A 13706-nucleotide genomic window follows, 5' to 3' on the forward strand; every position below is an offset into this window, starting at 1 on the left:
TAAAATGACTCCACCATGGCCAAATGGTTAATATCTGAGTTTTACTATTCTCTTAAAGACCAGCCTACATATTCATTACGCTACTGTTGTAAATATAGACCCATGTTTTTCATTGGCGTTTAAACCTTATTAAAGGAAGTCCAAACTGCAAATACGTCAATGTAGATTATTGGCAATTATAGGCTTCTGTAGTAACATCTCAGTATAAACGCTAGATCAAGTTCTACATTATATTCTGAAAAAGATAGCTTTGTAAAGCAAAATGTATAGTCTTAAGACCACTGACTTGGAAATCGACCTAACTAATTTTATTTTGCCACATGGGGGCAGTGGCAGCAAGCTGTAGAACCAACACCAATCTCCTTAGTAAGTTACAAAAAGGGGAGTGTTCATACATTCTGCAGACATGAAGCAACTTCAGCATTTATTCAGAGTTTAGCTGTGTTTCTGTCCAGCTGATGTTAGTCCAGTATTCTCTGTCCTTCCAGCTATGATCTGGCTTCCACCAGCTCCTGGGGGAAACATCTGGCTCTTTTGCTTCTAAGTGCTCCACTGTGCTTCAGGCATGTGACGTACAGTTGGTTTGAGATTAAATCCGTATGTAAAGTTGTGGCCACAACTTTCAATGATCTGAAAGACACTGAAAGTTTCTAAAGTTCATGAAAACTGCAGGTAATAGTGATGGTTTCATCACTATTAGCAAACTGACATTAGGTAAACACTGAATTAAAAAGACAATGTTACATTAATGAAAATATATTTTCAAAATGCATGTATATAATAAAAATCTCAAGTAAATACATGCAGAACTTGTAGCCCATTCTGTAAACATATTTTATTCCGTATTTGAATATTTACCTACAAAAACTGGAAAAATCAATATGAAAACAAGCACAATTTGAAATCAGAGCAATGCTAATATGAGCAACATCAGCCCCATAGAAAAGCTGTTCTTGTGTGAATTAATTTAATGCATTATCAAATTGTCTTGGCAAGTGACCCAAATTAAAAGAACAAAATACACATATAATAATATACAGGCAAAACAAGGACAAACAGGAAAAAAAAAAAAAAAAAACACATACACACACAAACACAAAAGGGATTCATAATCCTTATGGAGTGATCCTGCAGTTATCAACTATATCGATATGATGGCAAATAGCTTTAAAATAAATACAGCATCATTAGAAGGTAATGATATCTCTGTACATATATCAGAGTTCAAAAACCAGAGGGGAACCAAGTTATTCCATGTGAGGCAGACAGCAGGACATATTGAGACATGCTGTATCCCACGTGCAGTATGTGTACGAAAAATAAGATGGTAACCACAGGAGAATGCATCTGTTCAGGATTGGAAGTGTGCTGCAAGACAGCCCTTTTTACATTCTCATAAAACCACTGCTTGTTCTGCTTCCTCAATATTTACTATCTCCTCCTCCATCTCTACTTCAACCTGAGAGTTCACCTCTTGCTGTCCGTCAACTTCACTTGTGGTCACATGGACCACCTGGATATGTACCCCAGCCTGCTTTAATCTCTCCATGTCCTCCTCACACATCTCTGCCACACCCCCATCTTCCATCACAACTGTTGTAGTCTCCCCCATCTCCATCACATCCACAGGCTCCACGGTGACATGTTCAACCTGAATTCCGTCGTCCAACAGGACTGTTTCAGTTCCTTCTATGCTCTGTGTTGCTATGGTAAGGGCAGCTGTGGCAGCAGAGTCTGTAATGACCAGCTCTTCATTTGACTTGTCCTCAATGGAATGGGTGTCTTTGAGGTGGGCCTTTAGCTCTTTGGGATCGGTAAACCACATGTCACACATGGTGCAATGGTTGGGCTTGATGCCTGTGTGGCTCACAAGATGGTCTTTGAACTGGTCCCAGCTGTTGAACACACTGCTGCAGACCTGATGGAAGAGGTGGTAGGGGAAAATAAGAGGTCATGGTCATAAAGGAAAAGAGGGGTCCATCAGAATTCTTTCTATTGTGTACCATACCAGATGAACTGATAGAACATACTATATTCACTAGAAGATGTCAGACATTCATTTTTACTACTTTGGCACCATTTGTCACTTATACTCTTGACTGTTCTAATGTTTAACTGTATTTACCAAAGTAAGCTACGACAATCTACAAAACAGTGCCATTATTTATCAGTATATGCAGCATTAGCACATTATTCAACACGTTAGTCTGTACACAGAAGGGCACATATCAGAATGTCTGTATGTTATGTCTTTTTGCATTTGTGATCAAAAAATATTCAGAAAATGTGTTTTCTACTATAGACACTGTACTGGTAGGGGAATGCTTGATGCTCTTGATTCAGACAAACTGTACCTGGCATTCATAGAGTTTCTTGCGTCCTTTCTTGGCTCCAGCCCCATTCTGACAGGCAGCCATATGGCACTTCAATGTGCTGTTCCTTGCAAATCGCTCATGGCAGTCTGGACACTCATAAGGTTTTTCACCTAAACATGGACACAACACTTATTTTAATGTTGGACAGTTAAGACATGTAAGAACACATCTGCAAGACATAAGTTTCATTCTCACCAGTGTGCTTCCGCAAGTGCTCCTTAAAATGGCCAAAGTGATCAAAGTGCTTCTTACAGTATTCACAAACATGCACTTTCTTTTGGGGTTTGTGATTTCGAGATAGCTCCTCAGCTTCAAAATGAAATGTGCTGACGTGCTGCTTCAAGGCACCCTCTCGTGTGTAGGCTCTACCGCAGTAGTTGCACACATGTGGCTTTTCCAGTGAGCCCAGGTGTGTTTTCGAATGCTGTTTGAGGTGGTAGTACAACTTGAAGCTGCGGTCACACTTATTGCAGCGGAACATATTGTCCACTTGGGAAATCTGAACCTCCACAACCTCAACACTCTCCAGCACCTTGGAGGCAGTCACTGTTTCCTCCTGATAAACAACCTCCTGCTGAGCACAAACACAGGAATAACACATTTTTGGGTTAACCCTTTAACATCGAGATCTCTTTTTTCCAGTTAACCAACTAATAAACCAGAAGAATGTGGTACTCTGCTTAAAAAGTCATTATACCTCTTCAATTCCATCCTTTTTGACCACCTGAAGGGTAGGTTCCCCTTGCTGATACTTGCTGGTTATGTCAGCAAGAAGAGCCAAAGCAGAATCATCTGATGCTGCCTGAGCATTCTTTGCTGCATCAACCACCTCCTCCAGTCCCGACTCCTCCACCTCAATGGCCCCTTCTCCTAGCACCTCAATCTCCACCTGGAGAACACAGAAAATATTCAATCCTGATAATTAAATGTGTGGTAAAAGTTCACTTTATACATTAGACATTTCCAAGGATTAAAATTAGTGGTAGAATGACTGATCACTTAAATTTCAGGCCTTAACCAAAATGCCAGGCACCAAGCACGTAGTTACAGTATATCTTTATCAGTGGGACCATTATCTACATACTGACCTGTTCCCCTTCTACTGTGGGTAGGGTTTCTGTAATCACATTAGATGTCTCAGCAATCTTCCTTTTTTTACCTTTGCTCTTCACCATCATTGAGGGGTTCTCATTTATCCTGCAAGGGAATATGAAATCTTGTTGAGAGGTAACAAGCTTATGTTTGAGTTGTGATACACATTTCTTTGCAGTTCCTAAAACATTTCACTAGTACTTTCATCAATGACATAAATTCTGACAGAGTATAGCTTTTTCAGCTTCAGGTTGACTTTGTCTCACTTGTTAAGCGCTTTGATGGCTTCCTGCATCTGGAGGTATTCAGCAGCCTTCCAGACATCATGGGCCTCCTCTTCTCCCGATACAGCCAGTGTGGCTGTATATGTGAACTCCATCAGCTGGCGGAAAGCTGTGTTGCTCACCCCTGTTAGAAGATGACAGAGTGGTGAGAAAAAGCTGTTGTACATAACATAGTAACTACAAAAAGATACTTCTAGCTGCAAAGCCTAGGATCTACATATTTAAAATATAAAATGTTGTAGCCCATAAATAGTTGGCTGAAATGGTTTGGTAAAACATTTTTCAATTTAATGACGGTATGACTCTAATGCATGACATGACTCTTAATACATAAAAACTGTTTGTTACTTTTTTTTAATAGACTTACATCATGTTAACGATGAAAAACAAACCTGGCTCTAACTCTACTTTACATAGTTTTACAACATATATAATAAAAGAAATCTCCACTTTTTGCAGGCTGAATCATTTTTTTCAGTTTATACCTTTGCTCCTGTCAATTATATCATCTCACTTAGTTTCATTGGTAAAAGCTGGAGATATGATTCTTCTAGTGGTTGCAAACATAAGTAAAGTTAAACTTTATCCCAAAGGATTTTACAATCTGAACAACATAGAGCAAGTAGAGTGCAAACAAGCATTTACACCACAAAAGCAAAGCATCTAGGCTAAAATTTCAAATTAGAAATGATGAAGCAGGTTTGAGACACTTTAGAAATACTGTCACCATTAAGAGTGAAGTGTTTATTATTGAAGTGTAATTTAATACTCAGTATGCATCTTGGGTTCAAACAAAAAAGAAATAGAGTATTTGTTTATCATCATAAATGTTTGTCATTTATGTTAAAGTCACATACCATTAGATTTTTCTTAAATCCACAAATATAATCATTGGTCTCAACAGTCCAGTATCAATGGGACTATACCTAAAACCACTTATTTGTAGGTAAAAACAGTAATCAATTCAGCTATGATCATTAATGGTTTTGTCATGATATGTGTACACAACTAAAGTAATCACAGTGATAAACCTGACCTTGGAATTGGCTTGCTAATGAATGTTTGAGTTTTAACCTTAACATCAAATATTTTCACTTTCAAATAAGCAGGCATCTGATTGGTTCTTTCACAGAATTTAAAATGAAAAATACCTTCTATTTCCACCAATGGCTCCTGGGTAAAATCCTGAAAGAACTTGTGGAAAAACTGACTGCATGCTGCCAGCACTGCTTTATGGGCTCTGAACTGGTGCCCTGCAAGAGATCAGAAACATAGACATGAGTAGTGTTGCTTAGAGAATTCACTAACACATAAAGGTGAGCTACAGCATATCCCTACTTACCATCCACAATCAAAGTAATGTCTGTGAACTGGTCCAGCTGTCGTTGTTCATTAAGTCTGTCCATCATGACTTTGTAATGTGCTGGGTACTCCCTGCTTCCTTCCAACTCAATCTCCGCCTCAGCCGCCATTGTTCACCTGATGCTTCTCTGCAGGGTAAAGAAGAGAAAGGAGAATATATATAACTGTATTTTCTGACAAAAGTAACAAAGTTATCTCCTGGACCACTAAACACACAACTATGCATAATATTGTCACTTTAACTAGCCAGGTTTCCAGTTTACAGATTGCCTTCACTGTTTTGACAGACTTATGGAATACTTTTGAAAATTGCTGACCATGAAAACAACCTACTCAAAATAACCAAACATGTTCTGCACAATAGCTAATCAAATCATAAGTGTAAACCTGGACATACATATAAAATGTTGGCACATGTGCAGCTTCAATCTTAATTTGCATACATGTTGCAATTTAGATTCAAAACAGAAACATACTTTATAAGGCAAAATTGTTGCGAAGGAAGTCGCGGTGGGAGGGCCCATGGGGGAAGACATCATTACTAAACGTGGCTACACGTTTTCAGACCCTCCAAAACAAAATCCACATAAAAATAAAAACCTTCTGCAAAAAATGTAGGTGCTAACCATGACGTGAAACGAGACGGGCATATAATTCAAATCCAAAAATCAACACATGGAGCTCGTGTCGTTAACAATTTTATCAGCCCATCTTATTGTTAGCTTAATTAGCAATCACACAACCCTGTCCAGCTATCGAAGAGCAAAGCTAGTACATCCAGACAGGCGAAAATATATGTCCAATCAGAGTCCAACTTACCAGGAGTAGATACACTTATGTGATTGTTTCGGTACATGAAGAAAATAATCATGCCACAGCCCTGGGGTGTTAGAGGTAACGTTAACGGGCCTCTTAGCACGCTCGCCATTTCGTGTTTGACAACCAACATTACGTCATCAAACCGCGCATTAAAATACACTTTTCCGAGACGGTTTTGCTAATTATAATCACCACGGGACAAAATATGTGTTAAAAACCATCGGTGTACATACCTCAAGCCTGCTTACGCCCCTTCAGAAGTTTGTTTTGCGATAATATTTCCCTCGACGCATGTACTGCTCTTCTACTCTCGTTGCTCCAAAAAAGGGCGGTCGTTCAACCCGCGAGCCTCCGATTCCCAGAAACCTTTGCGAAGCCTAGGACGCCGGGGAGCGTTGCTTAGTGACAGCGGTGCGAGTGACCACCGGAGAGTTTGCCCCATAACTAGTCACTATAGTTCATTTTATGTTTTACAAATAATAGCAGCTTCAGAAACCCCTAACTTCAAGTGTGACAAACATTTTGTCTGCTTATGTATATCCCAATATTTTGCAGCTCATTTATTGACGTCTATAGCACTGTAACCAATACCAAAAGAACCTTTGGGTAATGGCTTATGGACCATACATAAGGTACAGATTAAAAATTCCATGAACCTGCAGCATTACTGGTTCCCAGCACTCACACATGTCCTTTAGGAAATGCATCTCAGTCTAATCACATCTTCTTCTCATCTACTGTGAATCAGGCAAACTAACGTTTACCAAAAACTACTGTGCCATCTGCATCACATTTTACTGTTAATTTTATGGTGTGGATCTATACTCTCAGTGCTGATCCACTGAAACTGACTGACATGCATTCTTACTTCATGAAAGCCAGTGTGTCCTTATAAGGGACCTACAGCGAGTGACCCTATAAATGTAAACAGTGACAGTGAGTCATGAAAACAACTAGTCCTGCCAGGGCACTCTAAGTTACACATCATGCGCTGCTGTATGAGCTGACCAAAGTCGTCACGTCTCACTGCACTGATTGACAAACATCGACTCCCACCACGTGATGCATGTTTTCTTGCTCTAACCGCTACGCCACAACCTCCATTAATTTGATAATTATTCAGCTTTTCAATACTAGTTATATCAAATGTATCATTGCATGAAGTACCATGCAGTAGTGAATCTGCAGAGATATAGAGGCAGTGGAAACAGTGTAAATGTTTTTAACATACTGTAAAGCGGTCCAGCAACATAAAAAGTCACCATGGAGATGACGAAACACTTTAGCCACAACCAAAGACTGCAAACACCTCCTGCTAGGTTGTTGTATTAGTTTCTCTGTTACTGGGCAGTGTTGTACTGCTCCACATACTGTACTTTCAGATAATGGCTTATCTTATCACCTGCTATGTATGTTTAAAGAAATTTTAATGGCTTGTTAAGCCACAAGTTTGCTGACCTACTCAAAATTGCAATGGCCTTTGACCTAAGTAATCTCATCACAGTGGTCTCACCATACCAAACTATATGACTTGCATCATATAGTTTGTCTGTAGACAGACAAGTTCACCTGGCTCTAGCAGTAAGGCAGTTTACATCTTTTTAATGTGCTTAAACTGTTGATTAGATTATACTCCCTTTAATAAAGACATACACGTCTGTCCCCTCTCCTACAGCTGGGTGACAGGTTTAACAAGAATTAACATGTCTCCACAATTATTTAGTAAAAAGTCTGAAGCTGTAAATCAGTTTCAGTACCTGGTTTTGAAAGGTTTTTTTTTCATTAAGCTGTTGTCTTGTGCGGTTCTCACATCTCTTAAAGTTCACCATTTCATTATCCATGTTGGTTAGATGAATTATTGTTTGCATTCATTTTCTTTGGCCAACTCTTAATAGAAAGAAAACTTATAATAATAATAATGTCTTATTATTTAGAACACAGATCATAAATAAGCAAATGATATTCTTATGCTTTAAACTGCAGGACAGTTTTGGAGGAATGCTTAAACTGTGCCACTTTTGAATACTGAATGAAGACTGTTTCGCTGTGCTCATGTGGACCTCAGAGAAACCAGCTGGACACTGGCCAGAGGACCACCCCCTGTTCTTTTTCAGTTCCCCTTTCTGCTGAAAGACATGAACAGAGTTGCTCAACACTCTTCAACGTTCTTAAAGATTCTAATATACCTCTATAATATACGTTACACACTGTAAAAGCATTCAGTTTGATTTGCAAGGCAAATGCTTGTACTATCTCCCCGGCTGACTTAGCAAGAGGCTGTTTTCTCCTTTTATATTATTCTCCTGAAGGAATTTGTCAAACTCTCAGTTGCCCTCTAACATTTTCCATTAAAAAAGTGTTTGTTTCCTGTCATCTAGGGGATTTCATGCACTGTGACTTTTTTAACCTGAGAAAAGTGCAGCCATCAGCATACAGCTGGGACTGAACTTTGTCCTCCTTCCAGATAGAAAAACAACAGACAGAGTATAAAAGGAGGGAGGAGTGGAGCAAGAGGCTTGTTTTTGTTAAAGGAGCTGCAGCGAAGCAGAGCTGAACAGACAGAAGGAATTTTATAAGCAAAAAGGTAAGTGAGAGAATTTATTACCCTTTGTACAAGTTAGTTCAAATGTAAATGTGTAGAAAGCAAAATTTGTTTATTGATTTTCTCTTTTACAGCTATGATAAAAAGGTTAATGCTAAGCCAGTGGACCTAAGGGTATTTCACAATACAGTACATTTGAATCTTTCGTTAATCTATAGCACTTCAACCCCCCACTGATCAAATATCTATTTAACATTCCTTGTTGTCATGCATATGGTAATGAATTGCATATATTTGAGCTATTTTAAGCATGGTTCATGGACTATGTATGTACTACCTTTGTGTTTTTATTCTGTGTATCAGTGAGCTCAAAGATATAGAAACAGCATGAGCACACATATAGAAACCTAAAATAAAAATTTTTCTTTACTATACACCACATTTCACCGTTATATTCAGTCAGTCAGCATGAAATGGCTAACTGCATAGGAGCATACATGGACAGTTCAGAGAAGGAAAAAATGATCTAACATTTTGTACTGTCCTAGCAGTTATGTTCACTGAGTTTCAACCAAACTTTTGTGTACTCTCCCGTCTCTTCTTTTTCACCTTCTGCTGTCCCCTTTCTCAACTTCTCCCTTCTGCTATTCAATATCCTCTTCTCATATGTATTCAGCAGTGAGGAGGCACCACAGGGATGTGGGTGTGCCTCAGTCTGCTCCTCACTCTCTGCCTGCTCCATGGGGGCGGAGCAGAGAGTGATGGGGCTGGGCCTCGCTGTCAGATGTCGCCAGCCTGGTCGATAGGCGAGGTGGAGCCAATGAAGGGGGCAATGGGCAAGGTGACAGTGGTAGCTCTTCTACAGGCCAGCTGACTGTTCTGCTTGGTGCAGGCTGGCAGGTATGTACCCATACTGATCTTTAACGTTTTGTCTTATACTTTAGTCTATTGAGCAAAAAAAGGCAAATAAATTACAGCCCAGGAGTCAAAAGTCTGTGTCAGTGTGACATTCAAAGCGATTGGTTAGTTAGGACGTGTTGCAGAAATATCTGCTCTAACATGACAGAGTTTATGGCCCATACTGCAAGATATGACAAGTTGGTGGTAGGGTAGCTTATAGCAAGTTCAGACAAGTCCTTATGCAACTATACAGAGTCAAAGTGAATGCAGTTCAAACTTGTTTGTTAAGCGGGAAAACTTATTATCAACTTTGTTATTTGGTAACAAATTTTTTAAATTCATGGTCTCCTAATTGCTTCTTTGAGCAGAATTGACGGCCTGCACCAGAAGCTCGAGAGACAGGGCCTGAAGGATGTCATTTACATGGTTATTAACCACCAGGGGCAGCAAGCCCAGCGCCTGCACGCCATGCTGGAACAGAGACTGTCAGAGAACATCACACTGTATAAACAGGACGAGCAGCAGCCTGATGTCTGGAAAACACTGGGTGGACAGAAAGATGACTTTCTCATTTATGACAGGTTTGTTAACTGTAGTAGATACTACAGTGGAAATCAGGAGCAGATGTTTTTCTTTTGGTTTATTATTACTTACTTTGACCATGAATGTTGCCATCTATGCTTAATCTCACCTTGCGTTTCTATCCCTCTGCTATCAGATGTGGCCGTCTCACCCATCACATTTCACTTCCATATTCCATCATTGGACAAGGCCATATTGAGAGTGCAATCAGAGACACCTACTGTAATCGCATATGTGGGGACTGCACACACGAGGTATAGACCACACACAACTGCCCAAATATGATCTAAACAAATATAAATTCATATATATTGGTGACAAACTTAATCAAAATTAAGTTTATACACTAAAGTTTAGTTTGACTTTGTTGCCATTTTCCTCTCTACAGAGTGTGGAAACCCCTGAGGAATGTAAAGTGACAGCAGGCGTACAACCTGATGGAGATGGTACTCCAACTGTAGAGGAAGATACTAGACATGCTCACCATCATGGACATCACCATGGTCATGACCATCATGGCCACCATGGAAATGATAATGGTTTTCACCCCTCTGGCTTTGACCATGGCCATAATCACAACCATGGTCATCACCATGGAAATCATGATGCTGCTGGTCATGATCATGGACAAAGTCAGCATGGCATTAGACACCAGGGGCATGAACAGGATGGTGGGCTGCCACAAAGGCAACAACATGTTGATTTAGGCCAGATGCCGCAAATACTCAAGATGATTCAGGAGGTCCATGCAGCCCCTGTGAAGCCTTTTGATAGGCCAAGGTGAAAGTATAGCTGACAGTGGCCAGTAGGCTCTGACAATGAAGCCTCTCCTAAGGCCAGCTGATGCTGACACTGACGCAGGCTGTTTGGCGATGCAGGAAGTGAGCAGGCAGTCGGTCTCTGACACTGTAATGAGGCGCTGCCTGCCTCCTGACAGTGACACGGACTGTTAGGCGATGCAGCCGATAATGTTAGGGAGAACTGACAGTGACGCTCGCCTCCTGCTGACTGCCAGCAGCCTCAGCCAGCCCAGTGAGCCTGACCCCCAGGTGTTGTGAGCTGAGGATGAGAGCAGCTGTAAGCTGGCTCTGATATCAGCTTCATATTAACACCATTTACCAACTGTGGGGCCAAGTGCTCTTTTTACCAACAAGTATTACCCTGTGAGAGGGTGTGGGACTTCCTGACAGCAAACGTGGAACAGATGAACAAATGAAGCCCAACACCACAGTGAAAAAAGTTAGATGAACACTTCAACCAAAGCATCTATTGCCAGGTTGTTAACTATTTGGCAACAGATGTATATTAAAAATATATGCAGTGTTTCGTCTGTTTCATATCTGTCAGTGGGTTGCTCTCATCCTTTCTCAGGAGTGTATCTGGTTGTCAGGTTCATAAACTGCCTTATCCATTTTGCTCTCTCCATCCTTTATGAAACCAGGCGCAGAAACTATGCTCTAGTGGCGTCTGTATGAAGCCAGGCAGGAGAGAGAGGACAGGGTAGTCTAGGAACATGATAAACTTTTAAAGATTTCAAAATTCAACATGAAAAGATATTTGAGGAAAGTGAAATATGATATTGAACCACCCAGTTCTGTAAAAACTAATGATTAAAAAAGAATAGGAGAAGATGATATTAGTAAGACATTACAACACTGTAGATGTGCAAACTGGTTGGAAAGAAGGTTGTAGTTAATGCTACATTTTTGATTCCTAAATACTGACTTATTACTGGGGGAAAAATCCAAAAAGGACATGTGTTTGTCTATAGGGAATGCTATTGATAAATGTTCTTGGTCACCTTAAGTAGCTCTAACCACCATGAATGACTTTTTTAAAATTTTGTACCTGGTGATGGATTCCACAAGTGTACATATCTCAGGTGTATCTTTTTTCCACCTCCAGCATTCATACTTTAGATGCGTACGTATTTACGTATTTCTATTTTTTTTTTTTTGCATGTACTAGATTTTCTATATAGACTACACATAACTTTGTACAATGTTATTTTCAAAATGAAAAAAAAGGCTCTAGTGTCTAGGAAACGGCAGAAGGAAAATGAGAGTGAAATAATGAATGACTGTTGAAATACACTCTGTGCTTAATGATGGTTTCTGTGGAAACATAATAATCACACTGAAAACCTGATGCTTGCATGGAGAACTGTATTGTGTTCAGTTTGTCAAACATGGAAATTGAGAGATGAATAAAGATGGTTGAGCTACTTTGTGTGTGTTCTTGTCATAAGTAAAATATAAAGGTTGACAGTAAACGTGTCAACTTTCACAGTTGTTGTCTGCTGAACTGCACATATGGGGGGAGTGAATCTCCGTGGTATTTGGCAACTATCCTGCATGTGCCTGAGGAGTTGAATGCATATGACCTTAAAGCAGAGGGATCATATTACCCACATTAGGATATTTCTACATTAATAATCTAAAATATAAAAAACTGCACATGCCATCATGGTCCAATAATAAACACATTTTTAAGTCTTTGTGTCCCTTATGGTGGGGCTTAAGGTTAGGGTTAGATTAAACAATTTTCCCTTAAACATTTTGGAAGATCCTGGATGCAAGAAGAAACTGATTTGCCAGTATTTGTCAGCAGGTGGCAGTAAAAGCCTACACAATCAACCAAAACCACACTCCCAACAGTTTACTGGTGAGATATTCATTTAATTCCGTGTTACCACATACAACCCCACCCAAATGAGCCTTAAAATGAGTCAATATGTACAAGAGTAACAGGCACTATATGGCCTGTAGAACACAGGCCATACTATGAATCAGCAGCTGGCTAAAGGTCTAATGGCACTATCTTTGGAAACCCTTTCCCCCATTGTTTGTCTGTGGTTTCCAGCATGTACACAGGCAACATGTAGAGGATGGAAATGAGCTCTCACCATGTAAAGAAACACATATTGTTAAACCTACTATCTACTATCCATATTAATGAAAGACTAGAACAATACAAACCTTATTTAGCTAAATAGCTTTGTTAAGTGTTCTATTGTTTGTTTTTGCCATTGGGCTGTACACCAACATGAGCCATCAATAAGAAGAGTATTTAAGTTCTTTTTTCTATGCAAACACTTGGATAATGAAATCAACATACAGCTGAGAACCTTTGAAATTGTCTTCAGAACTTGAAGCGTAACACGTTCTGCTCAGTGTAATGTATCTGAATTGCCTGTCAGACTGTGCGTCTGAAAAGGTCAACAACCAACCGGAGGTAATAAATGAGGCCTAGACAGACTGCTTGTGTGGGCGTAATTGGGCTGAAGATCCAATACAGGGGAACAGTGACTTATGGGTAATTACCTGCAATGTCCTGAGTCGAAGAGCTGTGAGTGGCTGTCTCTGTGATTCAATCAGGCCCCACACAGAGTAGTGCAGTACACAGCCTGTCTTAATTGTCCAATATGCTTTCCCCTCAATGCACAACTGTTTCCTGTCTACCTACTCCAGCAGAGTAAAAGAGTAAAAGAAAGACTTATTCACATACACAGATAAAATGCTTCTGTATTGCTCACAGAGGGCAATCACCACTATATAATCACCACACACATGCATGTTATTCTAATTTTCTTCTCTCTCATTTGCATTCTGATTCTCAGACTAGAGCGGGCTGTATATTTTGCTCATTAACATCTTATTCTGTCACTGGGTGCTGAGCTGAGCTGACCTTTACATTGTGGTTTGTTGCTTGTGCACTTTTAATGACACCAAAATAAAGTATTGTGTTCAA

General features: G+C 39.9%; 2 protein-coding genes across 4 annotated transcripts; one reads left to right on the forward strand and one right to left on the reverse strand.

Annotated features, from left to right (window-relative positions):
- Nucleotides 1-816: 816 nt before the first annotated feature.
- Nucleotides 817-6292, reverse strand: znf131 (zinc finger protein 131). 3 transcript variants are annotated; one of them, XM_026322668.1, is made up of 9 exons: nucleotides 6166-6292; nucleotides 5094-5241; nucleotides 4903-5004; nucleotides 3734-3875; nucleotides 3464-3572; nucleotides 3073-3264; nucleotides 2571-2949; nucleotides 2355-2485; nucleotides 817-1918 (listed from the first exon to the last, which is right to left on the reverse strand). In XM_026322668.1, the coding sequence occupies exons 2-9, from the start codon at nucleotides 5221-5223 to the stop codon at nucleotides 1394-1396; spliced, it is 1710 nt and encodes a 569-aa protein (XP_026178453.1). In that variant the 5' UTR covers nucleotides 5224-5241; nucleotides 6166-6292; the 3' UTR covers nucleotides 817-1393. The 3 variants fall into 3 exon arrangements, with proteins under 3 accessions (XP_026178453.1, XP_026178455.1, XP_026178454.1); XM_026322670.1 differs by having other exon boundaries at nucleotides 1394-1918; nucleotides 2571-2946; XM_026322669.1 differs by lacking the exon at nucleotides 6166-6292 and adding an exon at nucleotides 5933-6080 and having other exon boundaries at nucleotides 1394-1918.
- Nucleotides 6293-8359: 2067 nt separating this feature from the next.
- selenop (selenoprotein P) lies at nucleotides 8360-12181 on the forward strand. Its single transcript, XM_026320793.1, has 5 exons — nucleotides 8360-8516; nucleotides 9151-9374; nucleotides 9743-9955; nucleotides 10093-10210; nucleotides 10345-12181. The coding sequence occupies exons 2-5, from the start codon at nucleotides 9172-9174 to the stop codon at nucleotides 10738-10740; spliced, it is 930 nt and encodes a 309-aa protein (XP_026176578.1). The 5' UTR covers nucleotides 8360-8516; nucleotides 9151-9171; the 3' UTR covers nucleotides 10741-12181.
- The last annotated feature ends 1525 nt before the right edge of the window (nucleotides 12182-13706 follow it).

This window comes from Mastacembelus armatus, chromosome 9, assembly GCF_900324485.2.
Source record: "Mastacembelus armatus chromosome 9, fMasArm1.2, whole genome shotgun sequence".
NCBI classification, from domain to species: Eukaryota; Metazoa; Chordata; class Actinopteri; order Synbranchiformes; family Mastacembelidae; genus Mastacembelus; species Mastacembelus armatus.